The sequence below is a fragment of the Channa argus genome, chromosome 9, assembly GCF_033026475.1.
Source record: "Channa argus isolate prfri chromosome 9, Channa argus male v1.0, whole genome shotgun sequence".
Lineage (NCBI taxonomy): Eukaryota > Metazoa > Chordata > Actinopteri > Anabantiformes > Channidae > Channa > Channa argus.
This window is the reverse complement of record NC_090205.1, coordinates 12,628,253-12,650,275: the sequence shown is the minus strand read 5'-3', so window position 1 is coordinate 12,650,275 and position 22,023 is coordinate 12,628,253. Positions and strand designations below refer to the sequence as shown.

General features: G+C 40.6%; 1 protein-coding gene across 8 annotated transcripts in view; it reads left to right on the top strand.

Moving 5' to 3' along the window:
• Window positions 1-22,023, top strand: part of myo16 (myosin XVI) — an 88,030-nt gene that overhangs the window by 52,624 nt on the left and 13,383 nt on the right. For all 8 annotated transcript variants that reach the window (XR_010915198.1, XM_067516140.1, XM_067516145.1 and 5 more), the window contains 11 exons: window positions 2,258-2,410; window positions 2,769-2,969; window positions 5,233-5,308; window positions 6,274-6,470; window positions 7,441-7,521; window positions 10,101-10,306; window positions 15,247-15,349; window positions 16,093-16,189; window positions 16,274-16,547; window positions 18,751-19,124; window positions 19,234-20,463. Coding sequence is in view for 7 of the 8 variants with exons in the window: in XM_067516140.1 (XP_067372241.1) it covers window positions 2,258-2,410; window positions 2,769-2,969; window positions 5,233-5,308; window positions 6,274-6,470; window positions 7,441-7,521; window positions 10,101-10,306; window positions 15,247-15,349; window positions 16,093-16,189; window positions 16,274-16,547; window positions 18,751-19,124; window positions 19,234-20,463 (2,992 nt within the window). In the remaining variant the exon portion in view is untranslated. The remainder of the gene's footprint in view (window positions 1-2,257; window positions 2,411-2,768; window positions 2,970-5,232; window positions 5,309-6,273; window positions 6,471-7,440; window positions 7,522-10,100; window positions 10,307-15,246; window positions 15,350-16,092; window positions 16,190-16,273; window positions 16,548-18,750; window positions 19,125-19,233; window positions 20,464-22,023) is intronic.

Here is a 22,023-nt window from a genome sequence, read left to right as displayed (position 1 = left end):
ATAAGACAAATCTATTCATTGCATTATGTGATTAACATCCTTGGCTTAGAAGGTTGTCCTGAGCCATAGAAATATCTCTGACGAGTATGAGATGCTGTAGTTTCAAAGACATTTTAATCAAATTGTTAAAATACCTTTGACTCAGCCCAGACATTTTATTCAGTAATTGTAGCTACACTGTAGCTACAGTGTGGTTTTAAGATGTCCTGAAATGAACTGAAGGCTGACACAGCGACTGCCTGTGTATGAGTAATGGGCAACTTTAAACCAGTACGTCTTTGCTTGTGAGAATATTGTTTAATATGATACAGTTTAGATTTTGTGGGGCCACAGTATGATTTGGTTTGGGGGTCAGTTTTAGGTCAAAACACAACTCATTACTCATTGTTGTTTCGAGTAAACCTGTGTGTGTGTGTGTGTGTGTGTGTGTCTGTGTGTGTGTGTGTGAGTGTATGTGTGTGTGTGAGAGAGAGAGAGAGAGCGAGAGAGACTTTAATTCATAGTACTCAAGAGGTTAAGTAGTAATTCCTGCTTTTCAAAGCTTATGTTCCCTTCTTTTTGAGCCATCAACTACACAACATCAAGTCCATTGTGTGTGTGTGTGTGTGTGTGTGTGTGTGTGTGTGTGTGTGTGTGTGTGTGTGTGTGTGTGTGTGTGTGTGTGTGTGTGTGTGTGTCTGTGTGTGTGTGTGTCTGTGTCTGTGTCTGTGTCTGTGAAAATGAGAGGGATATAGAGAGAACAACTAAGCCATCTCTGGCATAACAATTCCTCCTAATATTATCAACTCTACATAGAAGTGACTAGTTACCTCTTCAGGATATGGAATGGACAACTTGCAAATTGCTATAAAGAGACTGAGGAAGAGGCTAAAATAAAAAATAAACCTGGTCGGGTAACTTGGTCAGGTAGTGTCAGTTTCACATCTTTTCTGTTGATATCTTCTTTATTATTGCTGCAGAGCTGCCTTTAATATCAGTGGGCTCTGAACACTTACATTACCAACTATGTGAGAAGAAAGAGCAGGAGGAGTATGTTTTAGATGAACAAACCTGGTGATTTCACAGAGTGGATATAGACGTGACAAACCCTGACTCCCAGTCATGTTTGTATAAACACACACAGACACATACACAGGCAAACTCCGTGCGGAGAATGATCAGGGTTATTAGTGCTTGTTAATTAGAGTTGTGTTTGTCAGGGGCACGATCTATGTGCTCAGCACTTTGCTAATGAGCTAACTCAATCAACCACCTGCAGGGACTAAGGCTTTAATGGAGTAGGCTTTCTTGAAGACAAGAAAGGAAAAACGGAACTGTAGCTGTCTGCACGACAAAACAGCACAGCTCTAAATCTGCAGTTTTTATTCATGCAGGCTTTGAAACAAAATGTTAGTAGTATCGCCATTCTGATAACAAAATGAATGCCCCCAGATAAAAACTCAGCCATGTTTATTTATGATTTTCACACATCCAGCAAATTATTGTTCAGTCTGTTAAATTACTGAATAAATCTTTCCCCTAAGATAAGTGCCAATGAACATTAGCACTATTACCCTGTATTCTAATTTCTCTTCTGGTGTTAAACATTGAACCTACTGGAACTTTTTTTTGTAGGATACAGAACAGGAGGATAGAGTACAAAAGATAGATGCATCAGATCCTGGGTTGAAAGGAGCGACACCTAACTAAAGTGCAAGTGTGACAAGTTAATTCCTAGATTACAGCACCATAAGATTTTCTGACACATCTGGGTTCAAAAGAAGTTTAAACATATCGGCTGCAGCAGACCTGTTATGTTTCACATCATGTTCCATTCTCATTTCATCAATGTGACAAGTTACACTAGAGTCTCCTCTCCAGCATTTTACACACACACACACGCACACACACACACGAGCACAGCAGATAAACCCATTTTTTTCAATTATCCCTATGCTGTGATTGGTTGACTGGTGGGTTGGAAAGAGTTCGCGTGTGTCTATTTTATAATGGGATAGCAGATGAGAAAAATCTTTGTAGAGCTTTCTGCTTCATGCATAAGATTTCGCAGGTTCAGGTATGTTATGTTGCTTGTCATTTCATTTATGTCTCATTGACATCCCTGTTGGTTCCAGAGTACATTATGTTGGATATTATATTTATGTATGCTGGCTTAAAAACATTTAGAAGAATATGTCTGACAAACTTCATTATGTGCACTGAAGTGTGTGTTTACAGGTTTATGTGTATGTCTAAGTCAATGCTGTGTGCACTCCAGCTATGTGTGAACGTGACCAATGAGCGGCTGAGGCAATACGTCTCTGAAGTACTATTCCAGCAGGAGCAGGCTGAGTGTCTGCAAGATGGCATTCCCACAGAGACCCAGCACTGCCACGGAAACCAGCCAGCCGTTCTGGATTTCTTTCTTCAGGTACTGGTTGCTTCTGGTTGGGACCACTCCAACACAACAACATCAAGCTTTAAAATCCTCCAGCTTCTGTTTACATACAACTTGTCTCATCACTGAAAGTTTTGGTTCTCAGGAATTCGTTTAGAAAATTGCTCTGTCGAACTTATTTATTTTTTTGTAATTGTACTTTGATTTAAAGGTAAATTATCCATGACAATGTAATGTGTCAGAAACAGTAGTGTAAGAAATACAAATAAACAGAAGGGCTGTTTGTTTGTATTACCAATAAACAAAACAAACCCAAGCTTTTAATGATCAATATGAGTTTAACATGTATAGATTGTAGTCATGAACTCATATTTCTTTGTTCCTCCTTCAGAAGCCTCAGGGATTGCTGTGTGTATTAGATGAGGAGACCCAGAGTCTGCGACCAGCAGAGCAGACTCTGTACAAAAGGCTGTCAGCACAGCTGGATGCAAAACCAACTCATGGCCTCTCTCTCACCACCAAGGATGGCAATGGAAACCCCCCACCCGAAGACCAGGGCCCAGCGTTCACAGTCTGCCACTATGCTGGACAGGTCTGTCTCTGTACATAAACACTGGCACTATATTCATTTAGAGTGCAACAATTTAACATGAAATCCCAGTAAATGCAGCAGACTAAATGCAGACACACAGAAAACGACTAGACTCTGAGTACATGTTTAATTTTGCACAATGGATACTTCAAGATTTACTGAAACACAAAATCAGAATAGAGCCTGTTTTACAACTGCAATTATTATTACAATAATGTGGGTGGATTTGAAAAATAATCAATGTCTTACTTTATCTTGTTTTATCTGTAGATTGATTTAGACTGTGTTAGCGTAGGATTTAGCTTTCTCTTGGTGGACATGCTTGTTTAAACTGCAACTGCTTTATTTTTCTGAGGGGCATTTACTAGAGCTAAAGTGTGCCTACATGTTTGACCAAGCGTTTTGATCTCTACTGCACCTTTTTTTAACTGGCTACCTACCATGCTTTGGTTCACTGACACCTCTGATAGTCATGAACCTACACATTTTAATGTAACATTTTTTTTTTTGCATTTTTGTGTGAACCGTGAAAGTGCGAAAGTGTGTGCTATGTATTTGTGGGCTTGTGTAAAGCCTCTCTATATTGGTAATATAGACCTTTAAAAGACTTTGTGGCCTAGCAGTGTTTCCCACAGAATTTGGTTAGACCTGGTGGCTGGTGGTGGTGGCTGACCAAGTGTGGATGGAGGGGGATACTATTTGTTTGTATTTACATATTAACAGCCTACTGGCTGGCACACCTTATTGTCCATCAGCTACTTGCTGCTTCTTGCTGCTTTCGGTAGTCCACAGAATAGGTTACCAAACGTCCTAATTCAGAACTACAATTAGATTTTTGGATTTCCTGACATAATATGAACATTTATGTTGGAGGATTCTGAAGAGAGGAGAAGTCACACTATGTTGTGAAACTTTTGACACTACAAAGTACTGTATTTTTAAATCATAAAAAATTGTTTGGGCACACAACTGAGTGTGTGTATATGTTGTTTATTTTACCACATCTCCATCAATTAAGCTAGATGCTAAGTAAACAGCTCTCGGTATCACACAGCTCAATAGCAGCATCTTCCACACTGATTACATAGCAGCTGAATTAACTCCTCTAAAATGGTTTCAAGAAAATCTGAACATTAGCAGCCTCATTGAGGAAGGATTTATTGTAAGTTTGAGCTTTTGGTTTCCTCAATAAACTGACTTCAATTAATTCAAATGATTTAATTTCTGCATCATAGAGTACATACAACAACCTATACCAAGTAGCTACCTCAAATTAAACACTACATAAAATAGATAATAGTTAAACTAATTGTTCCAACAGCTCAAATAATTAATTGGCTGACAACTGGTTGTTGGGAGTTTTTACAAAGTGACACTTCTTAATTTATTTAGACAATCTCTGGCACACAGCAGATCTGTATTGAGGCACACCAACAATACATTTTGTTTGTTCTGTTATCATTTTGGAATAAACCTAACTGACGGGTAAGCTGCTGTCATATATTGTAAGCTGCAGAGAAGTAGCCTTCAGGTGAGGGATAGTGAGGGAAAATAGTCCTCTAGTTACCTGATCGCAAAAATTGTCTTTCTCTTGAACAGATTGAAAAAATGGAGTGTAAAATATAACTAAAAGTTAGGGATCTTCGACTTTTGAGTTAAATTTCTGAATGTACCTAAAATGAACTTAATTTGACCTTCTCTAAACTTTTGAATGCACATGTATAACTGTTCAGTGTTTCAGTATTTATTGCATAACATGCTGTTCTTTTACAAGGTGATTAACTGCAAAAATCACGGTGTGATTCATGGATCATGTCTGATCCATTGAACCAGAACATTAAATGATCTGGTTCAATCACAATTTGTATTTAAACAGTCCTTTTCATCATGCTGTTAACATTTTGACATCATGAGACCAAGGCGACACTTAAGAATTGACAAGTAATTGAGACATTTTAGCTGTGGCATACCCACCACTGTTGTTTGTGCTGTTTCAGTAACTAGTTTGAGATGTAGAAATTACCAGTGTGTGCTCTTACTTAAATGCCCTACTTTCAGGATATAATATCACTGTAGCATGAACTTTTTAAATTTTCCATAAATTTAACCCAAAAGTCGAAAATCCCTAACTTTTTGTGAGTAGTGTATTTGGGAAACACTGCCTGCACTCACTCTAGCAACAGTCCACAAACAGACTATAATGAGTGACAATAATAATTGTATAAGAATTTATATGTCCTTGTATGATTTGTTTTTCCACCAGATTTCATATGACCTCACAGGATGCCTCACAAAAAACAAAGACTCGTTTCCACAGAATCTCTTGTTTACAATGAAGTGTAAGTACCTAATCAATAACACACATATGAAGGCATTTTAGTGTAAGTGCCCACTTGATCATAAAGATGTACTTTTATCTAAAATATCAGCACACAAACCCACTCTTTGTCCAAGTCTGGTTTTGTTTGTATGTGTGCACAGGACTGTCTGTGTATATATTGTCTCTAGAAGGTGCCAGATGTAGGGTGTTATGGTTAGCACAACACAGACAGTCATTGTGATACTTCCAGTCAAGCCTTGTGTCCAGCAGCCTAATTGCTGTAATTTCCATGATGAGGCTAATCTTCTTAAAGCTAGCCCTTCACTCATTCCTGGCTGTTATCCCTATGTCTGACTGAATAGATGTCTTACAGCCTTTTATCCACACACACTGACATGTGTTGCCTCTTGCACTGTAAGCGTCATCCCTCCTAACTGTTAAACGTAAGCCATAATAGGGCAGGGGGATCTACAATATCTAAAGGTGGTGGCAAGGCTTTAAATTAAAAGACAATTACCCTTGGAGCAATGTGTAAGTCCAGCTTATGTTATTATTATTATGTTTTGCTTAGTATGCCTACCTGTCCTCATCCTCTTCTCTTCTGCGTCTCTCTCTTTCTCTCTTAGCCTTTTAGAAGAGAACCACATGGCCATGTTCACACACATGTGGTTTGGCTTTCTGAATGAGCTTATTGTTTGATGTAGGCCGCTCCACGTGTTGTCAAGTGGCATGGTCCACCCTTTCTTGTTGGCTTACTGATTATTTAGATGAAAACTAACTTTTTGTGTCCTCTCCACTCTCTTCGTCTGATTTTCTTTTGTCCTTTTTTACCTCTTCTTTCCTTTCTTTCTCTCCTGCTTTCTGTTCATCTGTTCATCCCTACCCTCTTTATTCTCTTCCACCCCCTTATTTCCACCAATGCTGTTGCCTCATTTTACTCTCGTTTTCCTCCCTCTCTGTGTGTATGTGTTTTGTGCCTGGCAGCCAGTGAGAGTGTGTTACTGCAGCAGCTCTTCCAGGCCAAGCTGACTCAGACTGGTTCTCTGGTGCCAGCAGCCCAAGGCCGAATAGGACTAAGGGGGCCTAAAGCTGCCTTGTTGCTCCACAGGGTGCCATCAGCCTCACTTGTCACTGCCAGCTCTTTTCCCCAAAAGACCCGGAGGTACCATGATCTTACCAAGGTACAGTATACTGTTCACAGTGTAGTGAGTCTAGTACAACAGTGGATTGTTGCTTTGTACTGTACCTCCAACTACTGTATGCAAAGCATACTTGCAGATTTTACACAACATTTAGTCACAATCGGCTAGAAGCTTTTTGTTCAAACAGGAAACAGACTGATGTGCAGATCAATGGAAAAACTGTATTTTTAGAATAAAGCAACAATCTAAATTGAGCTACTTTCCACCACTGTGCTATGTATAAACCTCTGGGAACTGAATTTCTCGGTACAACCTCATAAAGAGATAGCACGCACAGTCAAGACATGGCTGTGGTTATTCACATACACTTAACAAAAACAAAGCTCACACCAGATAACAGCGTTGTTTATATACTATATCCAGACTCTCACTCTGTGTCATTTGATTATATGTTTTGGAAATCAATTGACAAAAGACTAAAAAGGTTTGCATAATCTCTTGGGTGGGTCCTGTCTGCCATGTGGCTCATTAGCCATCTAAAGGAAAGGCTTACATAGGACCTCTTTCACCTTTATGATCTGTTCCAGCACTTTTACATGGAAACATTAGGTAATCATGTATCAAAAATCACAAATGTACCTCATTAGGCTTTGCACTCTCTGCAGCACAAAAATCTCTCTTTCCTCAGACCTTCAAATTGGATAAACTCCCTTTAGAGAACCTTTAAACATAAAAAAAACCCCAGCATGAGAAGCACAGGGGGAATCCCTCATCATTTATGCAGAATTTAAATTATATTGTGTGACACTCAGGATGAGACTGTAAACTTATAAGCAACTTCAAGGTGCAACCAAATCTGAGCTACACAAGTATTTTAAAGCTTATGAAAAAACATAATTGAGACCTAAAAAAAAGTAGAAAGCCAAATGTGATTATTTAATAAAAGGTGATGATTTCATATAGCTCAGATGGCACCCAACATGTTTCTATTATGTGTTACCATTGTCAGATCTTGAAGAAAAAAGGCTCAAACTCTTTGCTCCAACGACTAGAAAGGTGTGGACCCATCACTGTAGCTGTCCAGCTGAGGGTAAGAACCATTCCCATTCCATAGTAGCAAAAAAAGGTCCATATCTGTCAGTTGCAGGTTTGTGTTGAGTTTGTGTTCTATATATTGTCTGCAAAAGCTTATGTCTTACACTTGATTCCTCCCACAATCCAGAGGTGTACAGCTGTGACTCTGACTGTGTTAGTCTGGCAATAGACTGTTGACTAGAGTTGTCCAGGATACCTTTTTTTGGGCTGTGGTGCTTTGGTACTGATAAGCAAAAGCAGCAGATTTAGGAGCTGTGCTTATCCTGGCTTCTGTGAACCTATGCCACCTACAGTTACCCATGGCCCTCTTCTCTTTGTAGTTCCACTTAGATAATTACATGTAACCATGGGATACTTGTGCAATAGCTTGCACGTGTTGCTTTGCAATTACACCTCCAAACTGCTAGTTGGCAGTTGGTGTTCTATGCCACTGCATTCATTTTCTTCACCACTCTGGTACATTTAGCAATGAGCCTGCAAATAATCAAACAGCTAATTGCATATTTGTCTGTACCATCCACTCTGGATGATAGTTGAATTGGATATTTCCTCTCTTCTTGTTGGAGTGGATGTATCTTTTGCCTTTGTGCATAGGTTTTACGTAAGGAAAGTAACAGTGCTTTTGCCTCTACACTGTCATAGCCCAGCTATTAGACTAGAACAGAAAGAGAAGACACTTTGGTTACTAAATACAAGTAATTTATATACAATCTGCATACTGGGCTCAGGTGTATCTCCTATTGCTTATTACCTTCTTACATGTCAGCAGCCCTGAGGAGAGAAAGCAGAGTGGAGCAAACAACCCAACATAAAGGGGTTTTCACAACACTCACTGGCTAATCTTATGCAATTTAATGAGGCAGCTCTGCCAGGAATTCTACTGTAAGGGTCATAATTTCTCAGTTTTTAAGTTGAAACTGTCAGAAAGGTGATAGACCTACCATAAGACTATTAGTGAGGTCATAGTGGGTGGTGGAGTTGTAATGATGTCTTATCTTATCTTATCCTGCAGTAGCAGTGAGTGTTCTGTTTCAAGATTTTGCTCTGGTTAGGATGTGTTCAGGGACAGTACAGGGTGTAGGTCATTTTATATTAGAAATAGAAAAAAAAAACACAACAGATATTTACCCAAATCCCGAACATCTGAGAAGTTGAGTACAAGGTAGAGTACATGCCTGACTTGTCTGGATACACATCTCTCTCCAACTGTCGGAGAAAGTTAATTTAAAAATGTATGTATTTATTTGTTTTAATGTTTTTTTGTTTGGTTGGTTTATTGCTGTGTCACCACTGTTTTTCAGTAATCCTCTGATCACATTTATTCAGTTAAACACATTCATACCTGCATGCCTTCCACCACATCCACAATCTGACCTGTAAACACTGAGCAGCTATGGGCCTTGGTTAAGCAGCCCCACAGTGGCAGTCTGTAGTTTAACAGGCACCCTACCTTTGTCTTAATGTTTTACTTGATATCTGTTTCCTACAAAAAAAACAAAAACAAAACATGCTTTTAAGAATCTGGATCAGTACTTAAAACTGAAGACTGATCTGCAGATCTTATCTTTTATCCATGCCGAGATGTTTGGATAAAACCTAAGATTTATTGGGAGGAGTCCTCATCTTAATCGAGAAATGTAGTTTATCCATCCTTCAGACTTACACACTTACAGTAGTTCCCATAACACTGAACATAATTGTTACTGAAACACAAAACACAGCTTTTGTAACAGTGTAGCCAGACACATTTAGAATAGAGCACTGTGATTTCTTAACTATATTAAGCAACAATAATATTCAGTAAGAAGTGGCCTCAGTGTCTGCTAGTGACGAAAGAAGAATGAAATGTGCTCAGAAAAGCAGTACCTTTGGTTTGAATGAAGCCAGTGTGTTGCACAATCAGAGTTGTGGGCTTGTGGTTGATGGGTCCCTCTGGGAATGGCAGGGAAGGAGAGAGTAGGCTGAAAAATTATGCTGTACCAAGCCAAACATGAAGCCCTCAACATGAATGAATGAACAATGAACAACAACCACTGTGTGCCATGCGCACACATTTGTGTGTGTTCATGCGCATGATGGCAGGATGGCAATTTGAATGCTGCTAGTGACGTTCAAAGACGAGGGGTGAGGTGTTCAGCATTGTACCTAAGGGTAGGGAGAACACGGACTGACGTTAGTCAGAGGAGTTGCAAAAACACAGATGTAAGTGTTTACGTATATGTTGATGTGTGTGTCTGTGTGACTTTGGATGCAGCATCTGTGAATTCAGAGTTTGAAGAAAAGCTTGCTTACTCTCACACTGAGCAAAGAGCTCTTTGTATTTTGTTTTCCTCCAGAGGAGAAACGCACACCCAAAAATCAGACCACTTTGTCACAAACACAACGTGATCTCACTCTAGTCACTGTGGCTTGCACATCAAAAGAAAAAGGCCCTTGTTTTCCTTCTTCACTACTTACTGTAAAATATCACTCCCAGCCTAAAACTAATAAATGTTATTTAAAGCACAACCTGTTTCTTATGTAAAATTACAAGTAATTGCTTTGGACTTTATCTTCTCTCCTTTTTCTTTGCAGAACTCACTGTCAGAGGTGATCAGTAAACTGCAGACTTGTACACCCCACTTTGTGGAGTGTGTTCGCCCCAACACCAGTGGTCAGTCAGACAGTTTTGACAGCTTCCATGTGTCTACCCAGCTACAGTACATTGGGGTTCTTGAGATGGTGCGTATGATTCGGTATGGATACCCTGTCCGCCTGCCATTCGCAGGCTTCCTCAGCAGGTAAGTGCAAGAACATATGCTGTCAAAAGCCATTCCCTGAAGTTTCTGTTCTATCTCTGTATGTTGATTCTTTCACCTCACAGCCCCCTCTTCTCTTTCAGCGTCTTTTTTAAAGAAAAGATGACTGTTTTACTTCTCTTCCTCATCTGTCTCACTGATCTCTGTTGGTCAAATACGTTATGCTCCAAAGTCGCTGTGATCCCTTTTAGTTCTTATATGACAGACAGAGCAGGTCAAAATGGACTAAAAGCTTGAAAGCATTTGCTTTTTCTGCATGAATGCAACAACATATACTCTACAGATTCACATACTAACATTCAGGCTGACCCATTAGCAAGTCACAGCAACCCTCATTGACAGAAGTACAAATTGACCTAGAAAGGCTTTTTAAAGTATGATGGGAGTCCATTTCAGCTGATGAATGTTACTATCACATCTCTCATGTCAGCCTGACACATATTAAACAGTCAGTTGTGTGTAGGGCCACTATGTCCCACATTAAAATGGTAGCCATTATAATCCCTATTACCCCTTTCTTTACTCTTACACTATGTTTCCGGCATTTGCTTGTATCGCAGTAGACCCAATAATGTATTTCTGTCCTCCCACCTCTGTCTCTCACTTTCTATCCCTGACAATTTGTCTCCCTGTTGTCCTAATTCTGAGAACCATTGGAATCCTGATAATGATGTGTGTGCGCCTTACCCTATGAATGAGAGCCGGTGTCATATATTTTTAAGGCAGTCATGTCTGTGTTCTAGCAATGAAGGAACGATTTATGATTGATTAGTACGTTTTTTAGCATTCTCAATTATTGTAATTTGATTACCACAACAACTAGATGGGCTATAAAGAGAGTGGTGGACTCTAAAAAGCAAAGCAAAGCTATATTAGAGCAGAGAGAAATGGTTCTTAGTCTCACATTATCATTAAGTTGGACACTGTAGCTTTAACTGTTTCTGGGGTAGGCATAAACCAGGGTTTGTGAGGTCAGTAGTGTGTGTGTGGGTGCATGTGCAGGTGTGTGTTTTAGTAAAGTTGCCAGGCATACAGTAGGTTAAGGTGTACGATCACTGGTTTCTATCACTTCTCCTGTATATGTCTGTATGTCTGTACAGGTAGTTACAGCTACATTATGCAGCTTTATCAGTTTATCACTCTGCTCCACCCAGCTCATCCCCCTCATTGCTCTGCTGTGCTCTTTTACTAGGTATATATTATGATCAGATTACAAGATATATAAATAGGAAAAAACTTAAACCTTATTTTAACTTAACTAAAGCAAAAAGTGTTACATTTCTCTGACTGGCCTGAAATAGATTAAGTCTCATTCAAAATCATCTATAGGTAGAAATCGCTGCACCATTTCCAGTGCTGTTCTGTGAGTGTGACTTCATGTGAGGTATTGATGGCACTGCTCCACAATATGATACATTTTGGCACATTCTGAGCATATTGAAAGATTGTAAAAAAGTTATTTATTGTAGCTTTAAATCAATGTTCTTTGGGAAAATAAACCCTCAACTCTGTGGTTCTTAGAATAACAGGCAGGCATCTGATATGCAGCAAAGCTGTAGACCGGAATGGGACTGAAATAAGCAGTATGCATCCTAACATTTCAGCAATCAAAACACTCCAGATCGATAAAATTGTTTAGACTTTTAGAAATAAAGGCATTGACCAAGAGACACTGCTGCAACATTTTGAATCAAAAAGCAATGTCTTCCATCCTCATCTCTCTCAATACTGCAGAGATTGAATTTAATGAAAAAATTGTAGCACTCCAGAAGTGTTAAATGCAGTAGCCAACACACAATGGTTGAGCGGTGCAGTAATTATAAAGAAAACATACAGGAATTCAGTGTATAGGCAGAGTGAAATATATTTTTTACAAGCAAAAAGAAATGTGCTCCAACTGGTGAAGTGGTGGAAGCATAAACTTCTTCCATGACAGGTGTTTCTGTAGTGGAGAAGAAATTAACCATAGGTGGTCAAGTATTGTATGAGGTACCTATTGTCAGTAGAAGAATTCAAAGTACCATTTTTGACTTGTAGAGGCAAAATTGGTGGTCTGGTGGTTGGTCTATGGGAACTTGCCACCTCACCCAAATGTCAAAGCTGATTAATTGAACATGTCGAAAAAGACACTGTCCTGCTGACACAATAAAACCACAGTCTTTAAACTCTGAACAAATCCTTGGGTGATTTCTGAATGTCCAGGAGGCTTATAGTATATATTTTCGGTCCTTTTGGCTTATCCCGTGGGTTCAGGGTCGCCACAGTGGATCATTGTCTGCATGTTGATTTGGCACAGTTTTTACACCAGATGCCCCTCCTGACGCAACCCTCCCCAATTTCTACCGGGCTTGGACCGGCACTGCACAGCTGGGGATGGGAAGAGAAAGGGCTGTTGGCTGTTCAGCGTCTTGCTCAGAGACACTTCGACTTATAGCTGGGATCGAACCACTGACCCTGTGGTCAGTGGAATACTGCCTTACCAACTGAGCTACAGCAGTCTGCTAATAGGCTTTTAGTGTGAGTGGTCAAAAAGTATATATGGTAGTGTAGTACAAATAGTTAAAAGGATACATGTACATAAGACCACTTTTGAGGGAATGGAAAGTCTGTTCCTGTTCATTGAAACTGCTATCAATGCTTTCATCTAATTTACCTTCTGATAAAACAGCAAATAATTAAATTCACAAAATCATACATTTACAGAACCTTACAAGGACTGGCAAAAATAATGGTATAATAATCTTACTTTTTTTTTTAATTTACTATTATTCTTCAATCAATAAGGTAGTGCAAAAGAACTTGTTGGGTTCTCCTTTGCTCCTGTCCTGCTATGTATGCATTAAGTTAATGCTTAAATGTAAGTTGCTGCCATGCACAAAGACGTCAGTCAGCCCTGCTTAACTGCCATTCACATCTCTCTCCCTGCCACTGGGTTCAACACAGACAGAGCCAATGAATGAACAGAGCCTTGGCCAAGAAGGGAGCTGAGCGGGGGTGGACTACATTGCTGTCTTCATAGAGCTTTGTCTTACTCGATTTCTCATTTTTTTCTCACATGCTTTCTCATCTGAGCCACCATTTTCTTGTTTCTGTTATCTTCTTCCCTATTCCGTCTTCCTGTTCCTGTTTCAATTTCTTTCTGTATTAAATTTCTACATATAATTTTTCTCAACCCTGTTCTCTCTGGGCCCACAATTTTTTTTGTCTTTTCATTGTCAATTTTTCAGCCTTTCCTTTACTAAGCACAAAAACAGGCCAAAAAAAATCAGCCATTAATCTTGAGGTTGCTATGAACACAAATGCATATGTACAAAAAATACACACTTGCACACTGGAACCACGCAAGCCACTTCATTAAGTCATAATCTCCCCCGGAAGTGAATTATATTAGTGGCCTAGTGATTTATAAAGAATCACTTTAATTGTTGCTTATATTTATCTTTTATGATACACCATGTGTTTTGTGGTCGAGTTTATGTTCTGTCATGTGTAAGGTCAAACACTGTGACTTTGTTTCCTTAAATCCCAGCCCTCCTGGGTGTTGTTTTCCTTTTTATACATTCTGGGATACAAAAGGAGGAGCACATATTTCCTTTAAACAGTCGTTAGCTCAAAGAAAAAAACATATTTCTCTGGTGTTACATTACCAACAAAACAGTGTTCATTGTGTCAGCTGTAACTATCGATAACTAAACAAAGCCAGTAGCTTTTGAGGATGTGCCAAGAAGACGTTTGTCAGATGGACATGGGCATCTTCACAAAATTGAGTGGTTAAAATTGGAGTTGCCTTCTAACTTGGCTTATCCTCCTTAGTGACGCTAATGGCCACTGATGGCCTTTTGGTCATAGAGAACTGCATTAGCTCCCTGCAGCCCTTTATCAGAAGAGATTTTTCACTTCTTTGAGTCCATATGAAGCCCTCTTGGGTCTTGTAAAACCTGGACCATCAATGTTTTTCTTATCCTCATGAGGGGGGCCATGGGTTTAGAGAGTTTATTGTGTTTTATTGGCCCAGGGGGACAGTGTGTGCTTTCTCCAAGAACAGTATTAACCATACAGAGAAGGGGGGGGGGGGTTAGGGAAAGTTCAGAAAGACCCCATTCCTGCAAATCAAACACATCTCACATTTATTTGCACTCACTTACTCACTGTTGACAACACAAGTGGTTTATGTTTCCAGCCATCTGCTTGTTATTTTTGCCTCATCAGAGATGTGACATCATCAGCTGGCTGAGCCTCTCATCAATAACAGAAGAGATGGAGCACTCACTAATAAAAATGTACTGAGCAAGTGAATTGATGTTTTGTGGATTTTGTGTATTAAGTCGGCAGAAACACCTGTTTTCATTGTGGACTTTGAGAATGCCTGACAATGATCTGTGTTAAATGAACATGTTGCTTTTTAATTGAAATTGCAAAAGAATGATGAGTGCGGTGTACAGATCTTTTGTTGGCTATTTGCATTAGGTTTACCTCTTAAGCCATCTGTTATTGCTCTTACACTCTTACCTACCTACCTATTCATGTCTACATGCTTAAGTTGAAGCCATAACATTTAGAGTTAAATAGCTGTATATTTTCTTAATTATGTCTATTTTTTAATTCTATATCTGTAGCTTACTTTCCCTTGGTCCTACACTATCTCAGACACAAACTAAACCACTGTCACAATCTAACTGACAGTTCATAGCAACAGTTGCCCGGGGCCAGTGACAACAGATGCTGTTTTTGCTGGCCTGCCATATGACCCCCCCTGACCTGTAAACCCATTGTTTAAGAAAAGAGGCAGTGTCACTTTGTCTCTTCTAAATTTTTTCTTCTAATATGTTACATTTTCTAAAGTATCAAAAGATACTTGAGATACTTTAAGATATTTTGTCTCTGCCGTTCTGATGTTTTCTGTTTTTCTTTGTGTGTCGCAGGTATAAAGACCTGGTCGTCCCAACTTTGGGAGACAAAAAGAAATTATCACCAGAGGAGCGATGTCGCTCAGTTCTGCAACAATCCAAACTTCAGGGATGGCAGGTGTGTGTGTGTGTGTGTCCGTTTCTTGTTTTTCCTCCATCGGTAACAAAAGATTTCCCAAACAACTTAATCTCTGCCCCCCATCTCAAAGATCCCATGGAATCTTTGACAGCTTGTTCCATCTGTCCCACCTCATCATAATTCTACTCACTCACTCACTCACTACAAACACACACACACACACACACGCGTGCATACACACAAGCAAATACACAGCAGTGTGGGCTCCTCTGCCCGCCTCTCTGTCCTGTCTGCCAGACTGCTGTTGTGTCTGAGTTGGTGACCCTGCAGGTCACATGAGCTCCCGCCTCACACATGCATGCACACGCTTTAACAATGCCCCACAGACACATTTCATACAGCCCTGTTTTACACACTCAAACTACTCCTACAATTAGCATGTGTTGGAATGAATAGTGTCTATCAACATATTTCACCCCCACAGATCTGAACACCTGGCTTAAAGTGACCTCTTTTGCCCTCCAGATGCACACTAGGTTCAGGAAGTGAATGCAGTGTCAACATTCACACCCAATCCTTGTCAACTCTCCACACCCACCTATTATTACACATCACTGCTCTTCAGTCTCCCAAATAACAAGTCACACACTTAGGAGATTTCCAACAGAAACCAGCCCCCAAATGTCTGATGGCTACTTCCAGAATCGGATGATAAAGCCAGTGTACTGTTTGACTGTTTGCATATATGTTTGATCTAAATACTTGTTTTGTTTTGTGTGTAGATGGGCACCAGTAAAGTTTTTCTGAGATACTGGCAGGCAGACCAGCTCAATGACCGCTGTTACCAGCTTCATAAGAAGATCATCACTTGTCAGAAAGGTAATATCGAAAACAGCAAACCAACAACTACCATGTATTTTTAGATGTCTCTTCTGACGTCTTTGCCTTTTTCTTGTGTCTCAGTGGTGCGTGGCTGGCTGGCCAGACAACAAGTTCATCGTAGGCTGTCATCACAGCTAAAAGAAAAGTGTAGTGTGCAGCGTTTCCTGCAGGGGGCAGAGGATATGGGACTGCGAACCTATGACCAGTTGGTGATCCAAAATGCATCCGATATTGCACGAGAGAGTGACCGTCTGCGATGCCATGGCAACAGCCTACTCAGCACCCTGGGCAACAGCCCACCACTAGGAGAGAGGCCTGAGCCAGTGGGCAGGGAGGAGGATCAACCTGTGAGGCGGTAAATTAGCAAACATCTTTACACCTCACACATCTTCATTCAGATCTGAAGTCAAAACTGTGTTGTAAGAATATTTAATATTTTCTTAATTTGTTGTTTGTATTTCTAATCTACATTATTAACAAAGACTAATTTGATAAAGGGTTAGGATGATAGACTGCCACTATGCCACTGATTATTTCACATTAATGCAGCAAAGTCTATCCTTATAAAGAGGGCTTTTATTACTCATCACAATATAATTCAAAATAAGAAATTTTATAAACACCTAGTGGCTGTAGAATTATTTAGCCTGCTGGACAGTCATTTGGTTTTATAAGTGTGTGTCTTTATTCCTTTGTTGCAGTGTGTTGCATGTGTTTTATGATAAATAGTTTCATGTATCCCTGTGAGCTGAAGGCTTTTAATTGTATGTTTCATGATGGATTATCAGATAATATGCTGCGTTATCAGATCGTATTTGTATTGGGTTGCACCCATGGAAAGTTATCCTTATCTGTGCCTCACATCATTCTAATATATCAAGACTGGAGTAAATTGAATAATCCAAAATGGCTGAGAAGGAATGAAAAACTGCAATGAAAAGCTCTTTAGAGGAAGATCTTAGTGAAGGACCTTCCTAATGGACTGTAAATCATGGCCTTGTTTACAGTTAAATGTGAAATGTGACACATACAGTGCATCCAAAAAGTATTAACCTTTTCAGAGAGCTCAAAGAAGTTTGATTGAAATCTTTGCAAATTTATAAAAAATAAAAAAGGAAAAAAACAAATTTACATAAGTATTCACAGCCTTTGCCATGACATTCAAAATTGAGCTTGGATGCCTGTTTCAACTGATCATCCTTGAGAGGTTCCTACAACTTGATTGGAGTCCACCTGTGGGAAATTCAGTTTATGGACATGATTTGGGGAAACCATACACCTGTCCATGTAATGTCCCATAGTTAACAGTGCATGTCAGAGCCCAAACCAAGTCTGAAATCTGATCAAGGATGATCAGTAGAAACAGGCAGCAGAGCTCAATTTTGACTGTCATGGCAAAGGCTGTGAATACTTATGTTCATATCATTTTTAGTTTTTTTAGTTTCAATAAATTTGTAAAGATTTCACGAAACTTCTTTCATGTTGACCTTATAGGGTGTTGTTTGTAGAATTTTGAGGAAAAAAATGAATTCAATCAATTTTGGAATAAAGCTGTAAAAAAGCTAAGTGCTGTGAATATTTTCTGGATGCACTGATGTTTTAGCAATAAGAAGCCAGGCACTTGTTTTGTTGTAATATTAGACTTAAACTTTAAATAAAGTTTTGGAAAATGTAGTAATTACTAGTAAAGTAGTCATTAATTTTATTGAACAATTGTTATCACTTTTTATGAGTTTGTTTATATTTAAAAAATACATTAGAATCTTTACATTAGATAAAACAATAAATTTTAATAGATAAAAAGGAACACAAATCTTCTGTGTGTCCTTGTGCCTGCAACATCTGTCGCTGGAACAGACAACCAGAGTGCATGGTGGCTTCTAACAGGAGGGGGATGGGTGTCAGAAGGCAGACTGGGAGAGGAGTCACAGTTGCAATAACGCAGGGGATTAACAGGCACGGGGGGGTCTCAGTTGTAAAGCATCGGGTTGGGAAGCAGAAGGCCATGTATTTGTATCCCACCCCATCAGGTGTGGCCCCACTCCACCTTGGTGCCGGTCCAGAGCCCAGATAAAAAAAAGGGCTGGAAAGGCATCCAGCATAAAATCAGCGTGAAGGGACAAGCCGAAAGCCATTGATCAATAACAGGCTCATGAACACATACAACTCATTTAGTCACACTCACCTAATTTTTACCCAGGTCTGCCCCCTTTTGTGCCCAACCCCCCAGTCTGAACTTGTGGAACCAACAGATGGCTCATCCTGATCATAGAAATATCAAACTAGATGTTATGAGATTAAATTTGAAGCATAATCTTTATTAGCATAGTCTTTATCCTTCAGTTGAGCTACTTAGTTCATATATGACAGGTAACAATGACAGGTAAAGCTTGTAATTTACAAACTTTAGATCAGAAATTAATTGGATGGAAAAAGGTTGTGCATTTGTGGAAAGCCCAAATCAAGTAAAAGTGATGGAGTGGTCAGACACAACAAAATCGAAAGATTCTTTTTTTCAATTAAATAGAAATGATGTTATTCCTTACACCCACTTATAGGGCTGTGGAGAAAAGCGGGAAAGTCCATGATGGTCCTGTCAGTGGGGGCAGTCGAGTTATTCGCCACTTTCGATCTAGCTCCGTGCCCATCCCCCTTGCTACGGAGAACTCCTCTGCCAGTTCACTCTTCAGACCAGCCCTGCCACAGACAGCTTATGCAAATGAGGATGGAGCAGGGGGGGGGGCTCTCTCCTCTCCTCGGAAGCAACCTCCTCCTAAACCAAAGAGGGACCCCAACACTCGCCTGAGTGCGTCCTATGAGGCAGTTAGTGCTGGGTTGATGATGGCAGCCAAAGAGGGCTCCACTCCAGAAGGCTACAGTTCGCCTGCTGGAAGCCCCCCTAAATCCCAGCTGTCCCCCACAGACCCTACAGGTACATCACCATAAATGGCCTTTGGAAAATATAACAGATGGTTGTATTGAGCTTGATGCTGCTTTAACTCTCTCTGTATTTAATTGATTTTTTTTGATGATTTTCTTAGCCAAGCCACGACCCCACAGTGATGACTACACAACCATGAGGAAGGTACCGCCCCCCAAACCTAAGCGTAGTCCCAACACTAAACTCACAGGCTCGTATGAGGAGATTAACGCTGTGGCACCTCACTTTCAACAATTACGCCCTGCTGATGTAAAGCTGGTCTTGCTGTCCCGTTCCGGGGGATTTGGGGGGTTTGGTGGTTTGATGCAGAAAGCAGTGTCCATTGATGCTCCACAGAGTTTAGCACTGAGCCTGTACCAGGGCCGCGATGAAGAGGATGTATACATAGAGATGGTGGGCTCTCAGGTAAAGACTCAGAGCCTCCAGGAGCCCCTTGATAGCCCAGAGGAGGCTGATTCAGAAGCCGTCTATGAGGAGATGAAGTATTTTCCTGCTGAAGATGGTGGATCCCCTGCTACTGTGGTTACCAGGACAGCCAAACTGGAGGCTCTAGGTTTGGGTCTGGTGGGATTAAGCTCATCTCCTCCTCAGAGTGGGGAGACCAAACGGAAGACTATTGCCATAGACATTTCTCACTCACACAACACATCCAACGGTGGAGCTCCCAAAAATCATCCTGGAAAAGATGGCAGCTGTGACATCCCTGCGCCCTTCCCTAACCTACTCTCCCACCGTCCACCTCTCCTTGTGTTTCCCCCCTCGCCTGCCACCTGCTCTCCTGCTTCAGATGAGTCACCCCTCACACCCCTAGAGGTAAAGAAGCTGCCAGTGTTTGAGACAAATCTGAACTATGCTACTGGCCCAGACAGCCCCCTTTCCCCACAGTATTCTCGCCAGAGGGCTGACTCCTCTCCTAGCCTCACCGTGCTCATGCCAGAGAAAAAGTCTACACCTCCACTCACCCCTCCACCGCCACCTCCTCCCCCCAGTGCTCCCCCTCCTCCCTACAGACCCCCTTCACATTTCACCTTCCCCCCTGAGGCCAGCTTCCTGGCTCTGACACGAGCAGCATCTGTCACAGGGGGCTCAGATTCCTGCAAAACATCCTCACAGAGGGCAGGTGGGGAACCACTGGGGAAGCCACCTCCCTACTCCCCAGCGAAGATGTCTCGTCCTGAGCCCCGAAGAGCACACTCATGTTCTTCATCTCCCCTGCTGTTCAACCCAGCCAATGGCAGACCCCTGACCAGCCCCCTGGAAGAACTCAACACTCTGTTCAGCTCTGGACGAAGCCTACTAAGGAAGTCTGGACGCAAGACGAGAGATGGAGGTCTGTCAGTAATGGTGACACACACACAAACACACACACACATTTCCACTTATATATCAAAACACTGGCAGAAAAAAGACTTGTGTGTTGGTATGTTTAAAATAGGCAAATAGTCAACTTTTGTATCAGTCAGACACACTCACACACACCAACCAAATATGTGTATGATTGTACCCCTAACAGGCCCATTCCCCTCCCTAGCTATGCAGTGCAGGTCCAAGCCCAGTAGAAATTGGGGAGGGTCGCCTCAGGAAGGGCATTCGGCATTAAAAAAAATAACTGTGCCAAATCAACATGCTGACAATGATCCTCTGTGGCGACCCTGAAGCTGAAAGGACAAAATATATATATATATATATATATATATATATATATATATATATATATATATATATACACACATATATATATATCTCCATACTGTCTCTATAATATTCAAGTCTGGTCTGAATATAATTTCACTGCATTAGTAGTGTGCTGGACAGCAGTGGTTAGGTCCCTGGTTTGAATCTACCTTTCAGCTGTCATTGTGGCCATTACTTTCCCTCCATGCTTGGATGAGTTTCCTCTGGGTACTTTAGGTTACCCCGCATTGACCCCTCATTCCAGGCATCACTCAGATAACGGAGGAGGCTCGAGGGAAGGGCTAGAGTCTAGGTGAACCTGAGATGGCTCTGGAAGCAAGAAGTCATTTAAAATAATTTTGAATCAACATATAACAAGGTTAAGGATTCAAGAGCTACCTATTTTGTTAAACACATTTCTAATAACTGATCTAAAAATCACACAATCAGTAATATTGTAACCCCTGCACAACCTGCTGTTCCAGTCCTTTCAGTTGATGAATGCTACAACTTTTTGTCATTCTTGTTGCTATGGTAAATGACACGAGAACAAGTATCATGCCCTGCTTTACCCCAGGTTTTCTCCAGTTACACTACAAGAGCTCACTAATCTGGTTACAAAGGTGAAAACCTTGTTGTGTCCCTTTGACATTATACCCACTTCCTTGTTTAAAAATGTCATTGGCTATATTGGTTGATGTGTGCTTCTGTAATCAATAAGTCATTGATTTCTGGCGATGCCCTAGCTCATTTCAAACATTGTGCTGTACAGCTACTTCTCAAAAAGTCAAATCTTCTCTGCCCTTGAATTACAGGCATATTTCTAAGTTACCTTTCATTGCTGAAGTCTTAGAAAAAAGTTGTTTTTGCAGCTAAGTACTATTCCTGATGAGCACAACTTACTTGACAAGTTTGTCTGGGTTTTGTCTACTACATTAAACAGAAAAGGCTCTTTTTAGATTTTCAGATGATCTTCTGATGCATAGTGAAGTAGGAGAAGGTTCTGTATTGATACTGTTGGGTCTCACTGCTGTATTTGATGTGGTTGACTACAGTTGGTTGAGAGGCTCAGACTTTGGTTTGGTATCTCTGGATCCTCCCTGGAGTGAATCTCTTCTTATGTGTCAGACAAGAGTTTTTCTGTTACTGTTCATGTATCATCAAGTAAAACACTGTCTTGTGGCAAAGCCCAGGATTCTTTTCTGGGTCCAAATAA